This window comes from Eurypyga helias, unplaced genomic scaffold (assembly GCF_000690775.1).
Source record: "Eurypyga helias isolate BGI_N326 unplaced genomic scaffold, ASM69077v1 scaffold4028, whole genome shotgun sequence".
In the NCBI taxonomy this organism is placed as follows: Eukaryota; Metazoa; Chordata; class Aves; order Eurypygiformes; family Eurypygidae; genus Eurypyga; species Eurypyga helias.
The window spans coordinates 8,933-22,896 of record NW_010268707.1 but is presented as its reverse complement, the minus strand read 5'-3'; the positions used below and the strand labels follow the sequence as shown (position 1 = coordinate 22,896).

General features: G+C 46.1%; 1 protein-coding gene across 1 annotated transcript; it reads right to left on the bottom strand.

Moving 5' to 3' along the window:
• Positions 1-328: 328 nt before the first annotated feature.
• Positions 329-13,694, bottom strand: LOC104514212 (the record flags this gene model as incomplete). The annotated part of the gene is made up of 6 exons (XM_010157821.1): positions 329-343; positions 534-560; positions 1,730-1,884; positions 2,866-3,052; positions 5,603-5,764; positions 12,844-13,694. Coding segments are annotated over 6 exons (1,397 nt in total), but the record flags the coding sequence as incomplete, so codon positions are not given.
• Positions 13,695-13,964: the final 270 nt, after the last annotated feature.

Sequence of the window (13,964 nt, the reverse complement as noted above, 5' to 3'; positions counted from 1 at the left end):
GCTGCCCAGCCGCACACACTAGCCCAGACAGAACCTATTGCAGTAATTCTTCCAGGGGATCTGCTAAGTTTTCACTTCAAAACTTCAGATGAGGTCATGGGCTCAAGCTGAAAACTGCAACACCGGTTTCTGTGCTATTGAGTTAATTGCCCGTAAATGAGACTGTTTACTCATGGAAATATCAAACCTTCGTGTTTACTCCTAGGATTAATGTGTGCTGTGGGTTTGGAAGTCTTAGCAGTCAGTCCCTCCTTGTGCTGGTGTTGTCCCAGAAAAGCAAGCCCTGTTAATGTCACAGAAAGCCTGAACAGTTGCCTGTTCCTGAAGGCTAGCTAGCTGTTGTCTGCAGTGAGGGTGGGAGAACAAGGGGCCCACGGCAGTAAGTCATAATACATGTGTGTACGTTACTTCAATGGTAAACTTTGGGGGTCAGTGGACCTCTTTTGTTCATGTGTAATGCTATGCACTACAGGGGCCTGGTTCATGACAGTGGCAAGTACAAGTTAAATATATCCTGCAAAGGCAGTACATACCGAGATGTTCTTGCTGATGTCCAGACCCTAAAAAACAAAAGGCAGATAAACTGATAAATAATGAGGCAGAGAGACCATCTTACAGTGCTGGGAACAGACTGGGCTCTGTTCTCAGCTCTGCCCTAGAGTCCACCCATAGCCTTGGTCAAGTCTTCTCTCTTTAAGATTCAGTCCCTCAAGTGTGTGATAATCCTTTCTTTCCTCTTCCACCTCTCTTTTGTATTTAGACTGCCAGTTCATGAGTATAGCAGCCTGGAGACTAATTTGACAGGATTCCTATACAGTACCTGCACTGTAGAAGGAAACATTTTATGCTCAGGGTACAACATGCAATGCTAAGTGACAATACTAAGGTGTGGTGTAAATAGAATGACCTTGATTCTGCAGTCCTGTGAAGTCATCAGGGCTTCCTATGTGCTTAAAATACTGCTCATACTCTAGGACTTTGCTGAACACAAGCCAGAGCATGGAATACCTTTCAGAATTGAGCCTTAACTGGTTTTCTGAAGTTCATCAAAATGTTTGAAACTGATTTGCAACTTTGGGGTGGAAATTTCATGGGAAAGTCTTTCCCGTGAGAGACCTACTCCTTACTCTTTCCTGTTGTGCTGAGAATACTCTGATTAGAGCCTCAGGCCTGGCATTTCATCACTCCTGATCCCCACTGGAACCTGAAAGTGCTGAGGCAGCCACAAACAATGGGAAAGAAAGGGAGAGGAAAAGCATTCTCCCGGCTCCCTTGGACTTCAGTGACATGGTTTCCCTGAAACATGCTTTGGGGACTGGAGCTAATTACACTGATAGGCTGCCAGTCTGGTAGTTAAGCATTGCCAGTTAAGGACTAACTCACTAAAATTTTTGTATGTAGTAATGAATGTGTGCTTAGTTTAATCTTGCTTGCAGCAGTGGTGAAGACACTTATGACAGTATGTGTGTTGAGTTATCTGGAGTTAGAGAGGGCTAAAGCCCATGCTGCTGTCTGCAGTGCTCTGGGCCTTTCTTGGCATACAGACACAGCCATTGTCTTCATTAATGGTGGGATCAGAGAGGCATGGAGCACCCTGACTGCCTCAGCCTCCTTTAGTTGCACACAGGATTGGCTTGTTTTCCCAGCATCCTGCTCTGCTCTGCCTGGTAGAACTCCCTACTTCTCCCATAGGTCTCACTCAGAGTCTGGCTCCAAGCTTATCACTCACCTTCCTTACTGCAGGGTCCTTTGTTGGAAATGCCTGTCCCTCGGCCATACTACCAGCTTCTCTGAACTCATTCTCCTTGTTGTTCCTATTGTTTGACGACTTTCTGAGCCACACCATCGGCTGACTTTTTCCTGAATCTGGGTCTCTCTCTCTTCCTGTAATGAAACACAAGGGCTTGCTCACATTTCTCAGCAGTGTCCTGCTAGGAGACCCTCTGGGCAGTTTCCAGCAAGCTACAACTCCAGATGGAATAAGACCCCATGTGTTTCAATGCCACACTTCAGTGGAAAGATGGTAAATGCTCCAATAAAATGTCTGACCATGGCAGACTTTCTAATATCTTCCTCATGGTCTTATTTTCCTTCCAGGTCTGCTCTGAAACTGCCAGGAAAGAGAATTTCTGAGCCTTGGCTCCAGAGATCCCAAAGACCATTTACACTCTGATTCAATGCTGCCAGGAGGTGTGTTGATGTTCTGTGTTTCACCAGGTATTAGAGGCAGACTGAAATCCAAGGTTTGAAATAATCAGCCTCGCTTAGTGGGCTGGTTCACATCTAATATTGGATCCAAACTTTTCAGCTGGCTTTATCAACAGTAGGCTGATCTCAGTCATTCTCAGCCCTCTGGAAAGGCTGGTCTGTGGATCCAAGCTTTGCAGCTGGGACTTATTTCTACTTGGGCTATAGAATAAGTCATCCTCCAGGAATGTGTTCTGTGACTCCTTGAGAGGGTAGGAGACTAGTAACAGGCATAAGGCTTTCCACCTTGGATCAAATCCTACCTTGGCTGGGGGGTGATTCTAAAGACATATGGAGGAGCTCCACTAATGGACCCATTCAGGTATGCTGAGTTTCCAAAAGAGAGACTCATTTTGTAATGCATTTATCCTAACGTTTGTAGCCACAGCTGCGGAGTAAAAAGTCCTGTTTCACACATGTGAAAAAGCAAGTGTTAAAATCCTAGGTGTAGACAAAGCATTTTAAAATGCATCTCCCTGCTTTCCAGCTAAGGTGTGGTTCTACTAACACCTTGTCCTGTTCTCATCTGCCTTTCCTAGGGAAAAGGAATTTGCTAGTCAGATTATTTCACCCAACTGGTGGCAAGCAGGAAGGCGGGCTAGGGGTATTTGAACTCACCATTGCAGCTGCTCAGCTTTTCAGTGTTCACTCCTATTTCTGGGATGATGGAAAGATCAGAAGCGTTTCCAGTCTGAACCAAGAGGCTGTGAGGTCTGCTCCTCCCAGCAAAACATGTCTTCATGTCTTGGGACGAGTTGAGGAAGACGCTGGCAGCTCCACAGGAGCAATGCTGCAGAAAGTGCTCCTACACCAGATTAAAGAAGAAGGTATGTGGACTCCCATGCTGCAACAGCCCAAGGTAACTAGGTGGTGTGGTGGTACAGACAAATTGCAGTCTACCCAGCCTTGTCCTGAGACCCATCAGAACCCAGACATACTATCTAATTCTACAAAAGGTTGAGAAGCCTGGAGTTGCTAATGTAGATTTTTCATTGGTTCATTGGTGTTTAATATCATTAAATTGCCTGATACTCAGCATCTTTTGGGTTTGTGTCCCAGAATGAATTCAATACAAATTTCTAAACACAGAGCTGCTCAGCTAAGGCATTTGTGTAAATAAACAGATCTGTTTGAACAGTGACTCGCATTTTAAGATAATGTTATTTGTTTTGGAAAGTGCACAGACAATAGTATCTTGTATTTGTATTGATGGGATGCCATAGTTCACTTACAGTGAATCTGACCGGCAACACGCATGTGGTACTTCAGCTGGTGTCCTGCTGTAGCTGACATGGTGGGAAGGGGAGATTTTCTGCCTTGCACAACTGTGTTGCACAAGAATTTAGTAGGGCAGGAAGCAAGGAGAGCTTTACCCAGCTGAAGTGGAAAGGGAACCAAACTGTTTATTGGTGTTGGAACGAGGACAGGCCAACACCAGTTTAGAGCCTCTGGACATCCCCAAGCAATTGACAGTTTTAGTGTAACATCTCACTGGGTATGTTGACACAACAGCATGGCACTTTGCAAGTACCTGTACTTTGGGGGGTGCTTAGAAAATCCGGTGAAAGATGCTATGTTTGGCCCAGGGCATTAAAGATTTCCCTGTAAAGCAAAGGATGTGGAGTAACCATGTTCCCTTTCTTTCCCAGGATCGAAATGTCATCAATTTCTGTGGTGATGTCTGCACAGCTCTCAAGAACAGCCTCGGGATCACTGGCCATCTACCACCCTCATGACCAGCTCTTAATACCACACTAACTCATCTCTGCTCTGGGAGTTGTGTCTTCCCTAGCCATGTCTGGGGCATGGAAACCTTTCCATGCTCATAGTCTGCATGGGGAGTGAATGTGGTTTGGAAAGTAGCCTTGGCCCTCCAAAATGCAATGTGGACAGCAACTTCTATGTCTTGTGGCAAATGGGGGTAGAGTAGTGAAACCCCTTATGCACAGAGGGGCTGTGACTCTGGAGAGGAAAATGACAGAGAGCTGCTCAGGTATAGGAGATGCAAGCACCACAGAGACACCTGGCAGACAGAACCCGTTTTGTAGAGCACATTGCAAGTGCTGAACGTTACATCTGTGGGTCCAATTCCCCACTAAACAGTATGGGACAAGTGTGGCTGAGAAGGCACTGCTGAGAGATCTTGGAAAATACCACAGAGATCAAAGTTTCAGATATTTAAATGAAAGCACGGTGCCTTTCATTTCAGTGGGAGCTGGGGAGGAGGGGGCATGTATACCAGATGAGGATTTGACCCTGAATTTGCAGCTTGGAAGAGTTACTTTGAGCAATGACTCACAGTTGTAAAGCTTCAGGAAATGTGTTAACAATTCCCAGGCTCTATGTAGGAGGCTGCATTCCACTGAGCATGAGAGATGGGTACAGGGAAATGACGGGCTACACTGCTCTGCAACCTGACTCACAACTTGGCTTTGACTCTGAGGAGGAGTCAGTCACCTACTGCAGATCCAGCCTCAGCAGGTGGGAGGCCAGCACCAGGGGAGGAATGATGCTGTCCGGAGAATAAAGGACTTGCCACAGCATGGGTGGGAAGAAATAGCTGAGTGTGACAAACCCCTACTATTCCTTTGGGGAGTGATAAAATAAATAGAAAAGGAGGGGAGGAAAAAACCTGGAAGCCTTGTGTGATGGCCAGAGGAAAAGAACTGAGAAGCAGAGGTGGGGTAGAGTGAACAAAATATGCAGGGACTAAAAAATGGTGTTTAGGAGGATGCTGAAATGATCTGCAAATTTCAGTCAAATTCCCCAGCTACTAGCTCTGGTTGATTAAAAAAAAAAAAAAGGAAAACTGAGATGTTTCATGTCAGAGATTCTTCATTTGTCAGCTCAGATGTGCTGGAAGGGAAACAGAGCATGGTGTTGGGTAGTGATACCACTGCTTCTCTTTCCCATTGTCTGTTTTGTGAAAAATTCTGGGATTTTGGCAGTTTGAAACCAGAAGGAAAAGAAAGAGCTTTTAATTCAAGACACAATTACCCAGGAGGTTCATGGAAATCTTTTGTTCTGATAGCATTGACAGGGGAAGATGTGTTTTTGGGAAGTTTTCAGCTGTAGAGAAGTAAGAGCTACTGACTTTGAGTTGGCCATCACATGAGGTGAGAGGGATGCTTTTTAATTCAGCAGAACCAAGCACATGTGGCAAAGAAACTTGAACAGGAACAGAAACCAAGCCCACCCTAAGGGAAGCTGAGCCCACTGTGGTGGGTGAGTGCTCCCTGAAGCCCACGTGGGTGTGGGGTCAAGTAAATTAGCATCTTCCCTCACACAGACTTAGAACTTTCCATCTGGGCTTTGAGTATATCATTTAATGAAAGATACTATGGTGTCTGCTTACCTCTTTTATCTGGCTTATCTTCTGCTCTTTCTGCAAACTGCACACTTGCTTTTGGAGACGCAGGTTGTGCTCCTGCAGCTGCCCAATCTTCTCAATCAGTTGGCAAATGTGTTCCAGGTATCCCAGACCAGATCCCAGGGCTTTGCTGTTTCCTTGGTTCACCTGCAATGACAATGCATCTTGGACCATGGAGTAGCAGCGGAGCAATCCTTACTAGCAGTTGGAACCCCAGCATGCTCCTTTCAGTCATGTGGGCTGTGGTGAAGACACTCAGGCTTCCCTTTGCAAGGGGCTTTGGTTATAGCCAGATCTGAGCTACAGCATTGCTTGCTCACAGCTCTCTTCTGCATCACTCGGCAATATGTGCCATCAGAGGGGGTCTTCTGGCTGACGCAGAGGAATCCCTCATGATGGCCTGTTTCTAGTTCCACCTCCCAGGCTAATTTTTGCCTTTTACTGGCCACAGGACTCCTTCAAACAAATATCCTTTGACTGTATGGTATAGATGGCTGGGGTTAGTATGCCTCACTCAGCCCATAGCCCTCAGTGCAAATCACACTTATGTGTGCTGAGGCTGAGCTTGGCTCCTACCCAAAGGCACAAGCCTGCAGATTGCAGTGATTTTCCAGTTTGTGACCAACTTGGGGCTAAATTTTGTCTGTCTTTGGCAACCTGCAACCATTGTGGCACAGCTGAACTCAGACCCTTGTCACTGGTGGGTCAGTGAGAGAGATGTGTGCCTGAACCAAGCTGCCAAAGTGAAAGAACACTTTTCTGCTGGTCTTGAGCAGATCCCAGCTTACATCCTTGCTGTGACTCTCTCAGTCGTTAAGAGATGCCTGAAGAAAGTCTGCAGGACCAAGCTTGCTGTCTGGCTATGGCAGAATAACTCTGTACCACCAACCTCTCCACGCCCAGGACCTGCAGGGTCCCGCTGCTGCTCAGACAAGGGCAGTGCCAGAGACAGGCAGTAATCCTGCAGCAGAGGAAAGGCAGCAGTTCTTCCCAGCCTCCTGCTCTGCACCTCACTGTTTCTGGCCCCAGGACTTCCCTGTGCTGCAAGCAGGCTCTGCTGAACGTGCTGCTAACAAATACACACAGAGGCTCACTTCCACCTTGGCGCTGCCTGCTGATGTGCGTGTGATATCAGTAAGTAAAATAAGCCTCGATCTTTACAAAAGCTGAGCTCTTAAGTTTATCTTACTTCAAAAAATAAGTTTGCTCCACAAAAGCAGGAAGCTTACTCTGTCTCCTTTCCCACAACAATCTACATTTTTGGGGAAATGCCAGCCTTGGGACTCTTCCTGTCTTTTCATTATGTCAGAAAGCTCATGGTGTGTTGAAAAATAATCAACATTAGGATTTACTTCTTTTTAAACAAATGATGATACAATGTTATTTATAAACAGGTATTATTATGTCCAGATGCTTTTGTGTCTGAGGTGGGGACAGAGGTCATGTGAAATCACATGAAAAACTCTATTGACTCTAAGCCAGCCAGTCACTCACATTCATGATTTTTATTTTCCTCTCTGCAGAGCCTGCAGAAGTGGTGGCAAAGACAAAGGTTACTCAGCCATAAACTGGGTCCTTAGCGTGCCTATACAGCGGGAAGGGGCACAGCCCCAGGACCCATGGGGAGAACAAAACCTATGTGATGTCTGCTGGGAAAAGCGTGAATGAAAAGGATTGTATGTAACTGACATATCTGAAAGCAGCTAGGGATTTGGGGGTGCCCAGTTTCAGAAGCATGATTTTCAGAAAGTACGTGAGTATCAACTTCCGAAAATCTGGCAGTTTTGAGCTGTCCCAAAATGAGTAGTCATTTTTTTACGCTGTTCCAAAATGGGTAGTTAGAAGTTCCTTGCTATCCTTGAAAAGGCAGGCTTTCTGCCACTCTGCTCTTCTTGCAACTCCCCTTTCTGCCAGTTTGCTCTTACAGTGACTGATGGCACATCTGTATTGCCCTAAGGAGACAGCAAGCCAAATCCAACCCGTTATAGCTGTAGCAACACAAGGGATGTCTACAAGGGACAGAGGAGCTCTTGGAAAAGAGGATGAAGTAAAACATTTGGCTGTAACCTCAGTACTGGGTAGAACACACAAAGCATTTGTCTGTGACCTCTTTCAGTTAGAGACCCTCTTTTTGTTCCATACTTCTCCTGTGCTTAATATTGCAAGGTCCTGCTTCATGTTCAAGGCTGCTAAGTTTATAGGGCAAAATGGGTAGGGGGAATAGAGGAGAAGGTGGCTTTGATTTCCCGTGCTCTATGTCTAGGACTGAAGATACTTGAAAGCAAAAGTGTGTTTGGGGCAGGCATGGAGAAAATCTGGCTTTCGGCAAAAGTCAGAGAGAGCATCCAACTCCTGAGAATAAATACAAATCCCCAGAAAATGAGAGGGAAAAGGTGTAGAGCAGTTGCTCCAGGTCTTGGGGCAAGGTGGATTTACCTCTGTAGAGGACCTAAACCAGACTGAAAGTTGGACTCATTATGCTGGAGGCCCCTGTTTCACAGCCATCCTTCAGAGGCTGCTCAGGGCAGGCAGCTTGGGCAATTTAATAGGAAATTAACTTGCATTTTATTGAAGTGATCCCAGCAAGCAAAATGAGCAAAAGGCAAATCAGGCAGAGCCCCCAGTGCCTGCCCACCCCTGCAGGACCACAGAGAAAGCTATAAGGTTTTAACGGGGATGCTTCACCTTGCTTGCCCTGCCACAAGGACTGTTAGCATTAGGACTGCTCAGATATGGCAGGTGTTTAATACAGAAAATTTGTGTAATTTAGATGGTTGCCCCCAAAACAGTCAGTCAGAGAGGGCATCTCTAGGGACTCATCCAGGACTTTCTTTTCCATAGACTGGAAATACCTAAACAGCCCTTGCTATGTTCTGGTCATGCCAAGTGCAGCGTAGAACCTGCTGTCTCACATTCTGGTCTAAATATTTTCCTCTCGGCACCTGTGAGACAATTTTATGCTAGCAGTGGAGGGTGAACAACCATAGGAAAACTGCGTTTTCCAGGATGAGTCTCTTCCAGTCTTGGTCCTCTCAGTTGAAACTTCCCAAAACATTCTGTTGATGGGACTGAAATTTTTCCCATTCTCCACATGGGCATTGTCAAATAGTATTGGAACAAAAGCCATGTGCCCGTTCTTGAGTGGATGAAACCTATGAAGAAGGAAAAACATCTTGCCTACTTCTTTGAAAGTGAAGAGCAGACAGACACAGTTCATAAATCAGATGGTTGAAGTAGCACTAGGAAAGTAACAACATAACGTATAAGTAGGTGCCAGATTTTGCTTTCAGGTACATCAGACTGAACCAGACCCTCAGCTGGAATGAAAGGAATCCGAGGGTCTCAGCTGCACTCTCCTGGGTTACTCCCATTACAGTTTTGACTATGTGGAGTTAGGGTGCACCTCACTTTACACACGCGTAACTAAAAAGAGATCTCTCTTTTGGAGACCGATTTTCAGCACATGTAGCCCTGCTCAGCTGGCAATAAACCATCACAGTTGTGTTGGCCCACAGATTTCTTAGGAAGCCTAAAAATACAGGATCAACACTTGCACTGTAAACTTTGGCTTATCTAGAGTGCTCCAGTCCATATTTGACTGGTGTAAAATCACATTTTTCCTCTGAAGCCACCAGATTCACAGAGCTGGGAGCTTTTCTTCAATCAGGCTCAATGGAAAATTGTTCTGGGCTGGACCTGGCAGTAGGAGCCAAGGCTGGTAGGCAGGGGTAGCTTGCAAGTGAAGCTCTTCTTCATTCAGATGGGAGCTCACTGATGTTTCTTGCAATGTCTTAGGTTTCTGCACTTCTTGTGATGCCCTTTCCTTTTTTCTGTGGATAGTTTTAAGCTGCACCGTGCTCCACTCTCCCATAAATCCCTCACTGCATGCTGCTACCGCATTAGCGTGGCCGGTACAGAGGCAGTACAGTCACTGAGCCAACAGCCAAGGAACATAATTACAAACCTCCCATCATGGGCTTGGAGTAACTGATTAGTGACGCCACAAGCTGAGCGGGAAGCATTTGTCACTGGAAGCTGACAGCACCAAAAGGCTTGTGAATAACAGGAAAGAGATGGATCATGCCATATATTTCTGACGGCTACACCCTGCTGTCCAGGAGGAGCTGCACTTACTGATAGCTTCAGGTTTCCTCCGAGCAGCACGCACAGGCTATAGGGCTGACCATCACAGGTTGCCCTATCCTTTCCTTGAACCGTACCACTCTCGGCAGAGAAATATTTCAACTACTTTGGCGCAGGATAACTAGCACTGTGTGAGGAATGGGATTTTTCACCTAATGACAACAGTGCTTCCACCCTCTGTCTTATTGCCTGGGTATGGGCTGACTTTAAATGTAAACTTTATGAAGTGTGAGGAAGTGTTTGCAAAGCAAAAGCATCAAAAGTTACGTATCTTCAAACTGACCCCAAACATTTGATTTGGCTTAAAAGGAAATGCTTTTATTTAGGCTTCAAAGGTCTTTCACTTGTTTGACAGCTTCCCTTTCCTTTCATCTTTCTGAACGTAGGCAAATTTCAAAATAACAACAGTTCAAAACCTTTGTTCAAGAAATTCCAGGCTGAAATGATTTGATGTATATTTTCAGTCAAAGCCACTCACCAAATGAATCTAAATGGTCAAAACATACGGTCATATACAGTCTCTCTTTTTTGGCATTTTCCTTCCTGTTCTTTTGGAAATGACCTCAGCAGTGAGGGAGACTGGGAGGACAGCAAGAGAAATCCTCATCCAGAGACTGAATCTTAGCTTGGCTATGGTGTGCCAGTAAGCACAGTGCCATTTGCACTGCCACAGCCAGCTGGGCTGGGGAAACTCAACTGCTCTCCTATTACTTGACCGTTGTATTCCCCAAACCAGCAACAGAACTGAGGAAGTGGCTATCACCTATAATTAAATAATGCTTTCACCTGGCATTAAATATAAGCCCATGTAAGCTCTCTTGCTTCTCTAGCAACTTGAATTTAATAATTGATTTGATGGAAAAATTTGGTTTGCTATGTTCTTTGCCAAGAAGAGTAGGAATACCCTGTACTGGCCTGCTGTCTGTCAGACAAGATTGATTGCATTTCCAGGGGTATCTGAGTCCCTGAAACAGCGTCAGGCCAGACAAGATTGGCTCCTAAGCACCATGTTGTACCTTACACATGTTACAGGCAAATGTGGAAACCACAGAATAAGCCTGGAGCAGAGCCTCAGCCGGGGTGGACCAAGATACGACTGCCAGCTGTATGGGCAGACGATCATCTGGACATCATTTCTGAGAGGGTCTCATTCTGTCCTGCCTCTGCTGTATGCCAATGAGGACAAGTCAATCTTGCGCAGGTTTGGCAGAAGACTCTGTAGCTGCAGGAGGCTGTCACAGTGCTCTGCGGCACACAGCACGGCAGCAGATGCAGGGCTGTATAGCAGCCGTAGGCACTTCTTGCCCCAGTCAGCTTGGATGCTACCTGGCATCCCAGCAGTTTGAAGAGCACTGCTCTTGAGATACAGCAGCTTGGAGGTGTTCTGTGAAGAGGGGCAAACTTCCCCAGGATCTAGGTCACAGCTGTATTTATACAGCTCGAAAAAACAAACAAAGAAAAGTGCTCTGAGGCACAGAGCTTTAGCACTCAGCCAGTGAGGATATTAAAAAGGAGGGGAGATAAGCCACCAGGAGCTTCATTTCCTCTTCAGCTTCTTTCTAATGTATTCTCTTGTTTATTTAAATGCTCTGCTTTGGGAAACTGAGGCTCCATTTCACAAAGGATTTAAAGGAATTTCATGAGCAGCCAAAGCTGTCAGACAAGACCAAGCTAGCTGCAAACCCCCTGGACTGTGACAGAGAATTTAGGTAACTATATAAAGTCTCCTTGTATTCAAACTCTCCCGCTCTGGTCCTTTTTTGAACTCTCTGCCAAAAGGCCGCCCGCATTGCTGTCTGTTTGGGAACGGTGCAAAATAGACATCTGTCTTCTGCCATGTGTGAGAGCTCTGGGGAGGAAGAGGTTGCTCTGTTGGACTGTGTGTTACTTGTGCTGCATCAATATGCAATGTTAACAGAGATGGGCCATCCCTGACCTTCCTCACTGTTCAGGAGAGTTCGGCATGCTGGAGAGGAAGGGCATCACCTGATGGTTCAGGGCCCAGGCAGAGAGGTCATGGTGAAATTACAGCACACAGCACTTGTCACTTGGCTTCCTCCTACCCAACTCCCATTCCAATTCATCACTGTTGCTGCAATGACTGCTTCAAAAAGAAATCCTCACTATGCACCATTTGATATTTTTGGTGTGTCTGTGTGACCCTCTCCGTCTAGCCTGCCCCTCCTTTCCTTTTGCTCATGGGGCTATTTGGTCTGTTTTGCTATCAAGGATCAGCTCCCTGGTTAAAAGTTTTTGTCACTGGTTCATGGAAGCCACTGCAGTGGGCAAGCAAAGGAGTGATCTGTCTGTGTGTCAGCAGCATGGGGCTTCAGGCAAAGCACTGGGGTGCATGTCCGCACCCACTCTGGGAGAAGGTGCACAGAAGGGCTTTATAATCTCCTGTCAGTCACACGGTGTACCCAGCAAGGGGGAAAGATCAGGACAAGCTGCTGAAAATGCCATGTCTTTGCAGTTTGGTCAGTCTCAGAACACAGGAGTTTCCATCACAGCTGTGCTGGAGGGTTGAAACAGGATCTCCATCACCAGCCCAGCAAAGATTTGATTTTGTGCAGTACTTACCTGCTCACTCATTATTCAAGAGAACTGGCTGGAGAGGACAGCACAGGTCTGGACAGGAATCACCTACCCCTTAGACAAGTTCTTTCCAAACTTCGTTACGCTGACAACAGTCCAGCTGTTCCCAGAAACAGGAATAACCTGACCTTGAAAAATGTTCTGATCCCCGACCCATGTATCAGAGGATGATGACTAATTTAATAATCTTCATTTTAAGACCAGAAACAAGTCCATCCTCTAATCCAGGGCTTTTTGAAATATCAGATCTCCATGAGCCATTAGTCATCCTTATCCAGACCCAACATATATGAATTACTTCAGAATCTAACTGCTATGAAAAGAGCTCTTAAAAATAAATTGTCAAGATTTGCTGCTTACAACGGTTTCAGGAGAGATTTTCTCTCTCACTCAGAAGTGCCCTAGTTCGTGACAGATGATAGGACTTGACCCCTTACTGAGGTATTTGGATAGGCTTAGCTACAAGATTCAGTTCAGGTGTTTCCTACCTCACTCAGTCTACAGCATTCATCCATGTATTCGTCCAGACTGTCGCTTGTGGGGTACCTCTTCAGCTGATGTCCATGGATCTGAAGGTCTTGCATGCTGCCAAAGTTCTCTGGGAAATTGTCAGCAATTGTCTTTGGCTCTTCTGTGGGAGCTGGGGTGGGAAGAGTGCTTTCCCTGGGAAGGTCTGCCTCCGGGGTAGGTTCCTTTTCCAGAGATTGCCTTTTGCTTTGGTCAAAATGTTCATTGGGATTTTCTTCCTGAGGGACACTGAAGTCTTCAAGAGAGGCTGTAGGACCCTGCACAGCATCTGATTCCTGGCTGTAGTACTCAGTTTGCTTTTCACTCTCTGGGTCTCCCTGTCTGACCTTTCTGGCACGCTCTTTACATGTCCTTATTATCAGATGGTCAATTTCTGGAGAAGGAGAGGTGCTAAGCATGCCCAAATCACAAAATGAGTCTCTGCTGTGCAGCACAAAGCTCTTCTCTGAACCTGTCGGTGTTGATGGAGAATTAGCCCCGCTTGGCAATTCAACCCCTGAATCCTCAGATTCAAATTTGGAGAATCTGTGAAGTCGGCACTTGGACTCAAAGGCGCTGAGGTCAGGCAGTGTGGCTACGTAGTCTCTGCTTGCCAGGGCATCGGCGTAGTCTGGATCTGCTGGTGCAGCTGCTTCATTTGGACTTTCCTGGCAGTCTGGTGGGAGGCTGGAACCAGGGAGATGTGACTCTCCTGTGCAGGCTGTGTCAGCTGGAGCCTCTGGGATTAACCCTGGGTTTTGGATTCCTTCATTGCTCAGTATCTTCATATGTGTTAGTATGACTTTGTCCTCAGCGGGTGGGCTCTTCTTACCTGCTTAAAAGAAGACAAAGAAGGTCACAAGAGGCTACAAAACTCAGTGTCTAGGGCATTCCCTGAGAGATGTGAAATGCAAAGCTGTCTATAGTAAGGTGGTAGAGGGACAGCCCTAATTTGTTTTTCTTGAGCGATATGAAGTTCTCTTGTAGGTTTTGCTGCAACAGAAGTGTTGTGTTTCATAGCCCCAGAGTTCTTCAGGGGGAGTCATAAATGCACAGAGTTCTGATTTAGCACATAGGTAGAAAACCCACATGGAGCCAGATA